General features: G+C 64.5%; 1 protein-coding gene across 1 annotated transcript in view; it reads right to left on the minus strand.

The window, feature by feature from the left end:
• Positions 1-4,895, minus strand: part of PPP2R1A (protein phosphatase 2, regulatory subunit A, alpha) — a gene marked incomplete at both ends in the record, with an annotated part of 8,248 nt that overhangs the window by 722 nt on the left and 2,631 nt on the right. The window contains 4 exons of the mRNA XM_009894335.1: positions 1,535-1,605; positions 3,090-3,204; positions 3,810-3,965; positions 4,084-4,231. Coding sequence (XP_009892637.1) covers positions 1,535-1,605; positions 3,090-3,204; positions 3,810-3,965; positions 4,084-4,231 — 490 coding nt within the window. The remainder of the gene's footprint in view (positions 1-1,534; positions 1,606-3,089; positions 3,205-3,809; positions 3,966-4,083; positions 4,232-4,895) is intronic.

Below are 4,895 nucleotides of genomic sequence, written 5' to 3' on the forward strand. Positions count from 1 at the left end.
GTCCCACCACCTCAGGAGGTCCCCAGGGGTGTCCCCAGGAGATCCCACCACCCCAGAAGGTCCCCAAGGTTATCCCCGGGGTGGCTCCATGATGTCCCACCACCTCGGGAGGTCCCCAGGGTGTCCCCAGGAGATCCCACCACCCCAGAAGGTCCCCAAGGTTATCCCCGGGGTGGCTCCATGATGTCCCACCACCTCGGGAGGTCCCCAGGGTGTCCCCAGGAGATCCCACCACCCCAGAAGGTCCCCAAGGTTATCCCCGGGGTGGCTCCATGATGTCCCACCACCTCGGGAGGTCCCCAGGGTGTCCCCAAGAGGTCCCACCACCCCAGAAGGTCCCCAAGGGTATCCCCGGGGTGGCTCCGTGATGTCCCACCACCCCAGAAGGTCCCCAGGGGTGTCCCCAGGAGGTCCCACCACCTCAGGAGGTCCCCAGGGGTGTCCCCAGGTGGTCCCACCACCCCAGAAGGTCCCCAAGGGTATCCCCGGGGTGGCTCCGTGATGTCCCACCACCCCAGAAGGTCCCCAGGGGTGTCCCCAGGAGGTCCCACCACCTCAGGAGGTCCCCAGAGTGTCCCCAGGTGGTCCCACCACCCCAGAAGGTCCCCAAGGGTATCCCCGGGGTGGCTCCGTGATGTCCCACCACCCCAGAAGGTCCCCAGGTGTGTCCCCAGGAGGTCCCACCACCTCAGAAGGTCCCCAGGGGTGTCCCCAGAGTGTCCCCAGGAGGTCCCACCACCTCAGGAGGTCCCCAGAGTGTCCCCAGGTGGTCCCACCACCCCAGAAGGTCCCCAGGGGTGTCTCCGGGGTGGCTCCATGATGTCCCACGACCTCAGGAGGTCCCCAGGGTGTCCCCAAGAGGTCCCACCACCCCAGAAGGTCCCCAAGGGTATCCCCGGGGTGGCTCCATGATGTCCCACCACCTCGGGAGGTCCCCAGGGTGTCCCCAGGAGATCCCACCACCCCAGAAGGTCCCCAAGGTTATCCCCGGGGTGGCTCCATGATGTCCCACCACCTCGGGAGGTCCCCAGGGTGTCCCCAGGAGATCCCACCACCCCAGAAGGTCCCCAAGGTTATCCCCGGGTGTGTCCCAGGAGGTCCCACCACCTCAGGAGGTCCCCAGGGGTGTCCCCAGGTTGTCCCCAAGAGGTCCCACCACCTCAGGAGGTCCCCAGGGGTGTCCCCATGATGTTCCTTCACCCCACAGTGGCCCTAGGGGTGTCCCCAGGAGGTCTCCACTATGTCCCACCACCTCAAGATGTCCCCTGGGGGTCCCTGGGATGTCCCTGTGATGTCCCACCACCTCAGGATGTCCCCAGGGAGTTCCCGAGGTGCCCCCATGACGTCCCACCACCCCAGAGCGTCCCCACCTTGATGCAACGCAAGATGGAGCCCGTGATGCCACCGTCACCGCGTCCCCAGGATGTTCCCACCCACCCCAGAGTGTCCTCGTGGTGTCCCCCCACCCCTTGGTGTCCCCAGGGTGTCCCCCCGACCCCGTGGTGTCCCCAAGGTGTCCCCAAGTGTCCCTTACCTTGATGCAGGGCAGGATCTGGCCCATGATGACGGCCTCCCGGCAGTCGGGGGACAGGTTCTCGCAGAACTCTGGGAGGGGGACAGGGGGACACGGGTTGGGGACGTGGGGACACGGCCACCAGCTCTTGGGACACGGGGATCTCCAGGAAGCATCCATGGGGACATAGGGATGGTCCTTGGGGCCACAAGGACCACCCTTGGGGACACGGGGACCACCCTTGGGGACATGGGGACCTGGGGATGGTCCTCAGGGACATGGGGGTCTCCAGGAACCCTCTTTGAAGACCGTCTACGGGAACACGATGACCAAGGACCCATCTCTGAGGCCACAAGGACCACCCTTGGGGACATGGGGACCTGGGGATGGTCCTCAGGGACATGGGGGTCTCCAGGAACCCTCTTTGAAGACCGTCTACGGGAACACGATGACCAAGGACCCATCTCCGAGGCCACAAAGACCACCCTTGGGGACATGGGGACCTGGGGATGGTCCCTGGGGACACGGGGACCACCCTTGGGGACACGGGGACCTGCGGATGGTCCTCGGGGACATGGGGGTCTCCAGGAACCCTCCTTGAGGACCTTCTCTGGGGACACGGTGACTCAGGGTCCACCTCTGAGGCCACAACGACCCTCCTTGGGGACACGGGGACCTGGAGATGGTCCTCAGGGACACGGGGACCACCCCTGGGGACATGAGGGAGCTGGGGACGGTACTCGGGGACATGGGGGTCTCCAGGAACCCTCCTTGAGGACCTTCTCTGGGGACACGGTGACTCAGGGTCCACCTCTGAGGCCACAACGACCCTCCTTGGGGACACGGGGACCTGGAGATGGTCCTCAGGGACACGGGGACCACCCCTGGGGACATGAGGGAGCTGGGGACGGTACTCGGGGACATGGGGGTCTCCAGGAACCCTCCTTGAGGACCTTCTCTGGGGACACGGTGACTCAGGGTCCACCTCTGAGGCCACAACGACCCTCCTTGGGGACACGGGGACCTGGAGATGGTCCTCAGGGACACGGGGACCACCCCTGGGGACATGAGGGAGCTGGGGACGGTCCTCGGGGACATGGGGGTCTCCAGGAACCCTCCTTGAGGACCTTCTCTGGGGACACGGTGACTCAGGGTCCACCTCTGAGGCCACAACGACCCTCCTTGGGGACACGGGGACCTGGAGATGGTCCTCAGGGACACGGGGACCACCCCTGGGGACATGAGGGACCTGGGGATGGTCCTCAGGGACATGGGTGTCTCCAGGAACCCTCTTTGAAGACCGTCTACGGGAACACGATGACCAAGGACCCATCTCCGAGGCCACAAGGACCACCCTTGAGGACATGGGGACCTGGGGATGGTCCTTGGGGACACGGGGACCATCCCTGGGGACATGAGGGACCTGGGGATAGTCCTCAGGGACATGGGGGTCTCCAGGAACCCTCTTTGAAGACCGTCTAGGGGAACACGGTGACCCAGGACCCATCTCCGAGGCCACAAGGACCACCCTTGGGGACACGGGGACCACCCGGGGTGGGGCGTGGTCCCAGCTGACCTTTGACCTTGTGGGAGGCGGCCGCCCGCACTTCGGCCTCGCAGTCCTTCATCAGGCTCTGGAAGGCCCCCACCAGGTCCGTCTTGGTGATCTCGGGGCCAACGGCTCGTTGGAGCTGGAGGACAAAGGAGCAGAAGGTCAACCAGATCCCCGGGGGGTGTCCCCAAATGTCCCCAAATAAGGGGTCCCCCATATGTCCCATCCCCCCCCCCCCCACCATCCCACCCATCCCTCCAAAACGTCCCCACGTGGCCTTCAAACATCTCCCAACGTTCCTCCAAACGTCCCCCAAACCCCCCCAAGGGGTGGCCCTAAAGTGGCCCCGAACGTCCCCACGGGTGTCCTCAACTGTCCCCCACGAAACAGTCCTCCGTAATGTCCCCAAATGTGTCCCCAAATGTCCCCAAGCGTCCCCAAAGGTCCCCACGGGGGTCCCAAAACATCTCCAGATGCCTTCAGGAGGGTCCCCAACCGTCCCCAAGGGTGTCCCCACCTCGGGGAACTTACCGGCCACCCCAACTGTGTCCCCAAACACCCCCAGGGGTGTCTCCAAAGTGTCCCCAAATGTCCCCACGGACCTCCCCCCAAATATTCCTCCATGATGTCCCCAAAAGTGTCCCCAGATGTCCCCAAACAGCCCCACGGGGGTCCCAAAACATCTCCAGATGCCTTCAGGAGGGTCCCCAACCGTCCCCAAAGCGTCCCCAAGGGCGTCCCCACCTCGGTGAACTTATCGGCCACCATGTACCGGACGCGCCAGGACTTGTCCTCGGCCGCTTGTCGCAAGGTGGGCATCACCAGTCCTTCCAGTTCCTCCTGGGGCAGCAACTGGGCGATGCTCACGCAAGCTTCCACCGCCAACAGCCGCACCGAATCCTACCGGGAAGAGGACCTAAGAGTTCGGGAGGGGACCCGGCCACCGGGAACCCCCCCCCAGTCCCTCACCCCAAAGGGACAGAGGTGGCCCAGGAGGGGGGTGGGACCTCCACCGGACCTGCTCGTCGGAGGCGAGGTTGGAGAACATGGGGATGATCTCGCTCTTGACATGCTCCAGCTCCAAAACTTTGGCGAATTCTCCCAGTTTGGAAGCGGCGGCGCGACGGACCATGGGGGTGTCGTCCGAGCAGAGGTTGCGGAAGTATCTAAGGACGCGGAAGGACAAACGGTGGGGACATCCGGAGATCCGCAGGGACAGGACCAGATCTCTGGGGACACGCTGTGGGCTCTGCTGGACCAGGCCATGGGGCCAACAACGGGTCACGGAGCCAACGGGGAGACCCACAGCTGAAGTAGAGGGGCTTGAGGGACACCAAGGATGGGTTGGGACCACCAGGAACAGCTTGGGGACACCACGGCTGGCTTGAGAACATTGGGGACACGCTGTGGGCTCTGCTGGACCAGGCCATGGGGCCAACAACGGGTCGCGGAGCCAACGGGGAGACCCACAGATGAAGTAGAGGGATTTGAGGGACACCAAGGATGGGTTGGGCACACCAGGAACAGCTTGGGGCCACCAGGAATGGCTTGAGGACAATGGGGTCACCTTGGGGACATGCCACAGGGTCAGCACAACCAAGCCACGGACCCCATAACGTGCTGAGGGACCAAACGTGAAGACCCCGGGGTCAACCCAAACCTGACCAAGTCCCACCAAAGCTCCCGTGGGGCCACCAGGACCAACTTGGGGCCACCAAGGACGGCTTGAGGCCACCAGGGATGGCTCGAGGACAATGGGGACACGCCATGGGGTCACCACGACCGAGCCACGAGCCCAATAACGTGCTGAGGGACCAACACGAAGACCCC

Source organism: Charadrius vociferus, unplaced genomic scaffold (assembly GCF_000708025.1).
Source record: "Charadrius vociferus isolate BGI_N301 unplaced genomic scaffold, ASM70802v2 scaffold2490, whole genome shotgun sequence".
Classification (NCBI taxonomy): Eukaryota; Metazoa; Chordata; class Aves; order Charadriiformes; family Charadriidae; genus Charadrius; species Charadrius vociferus.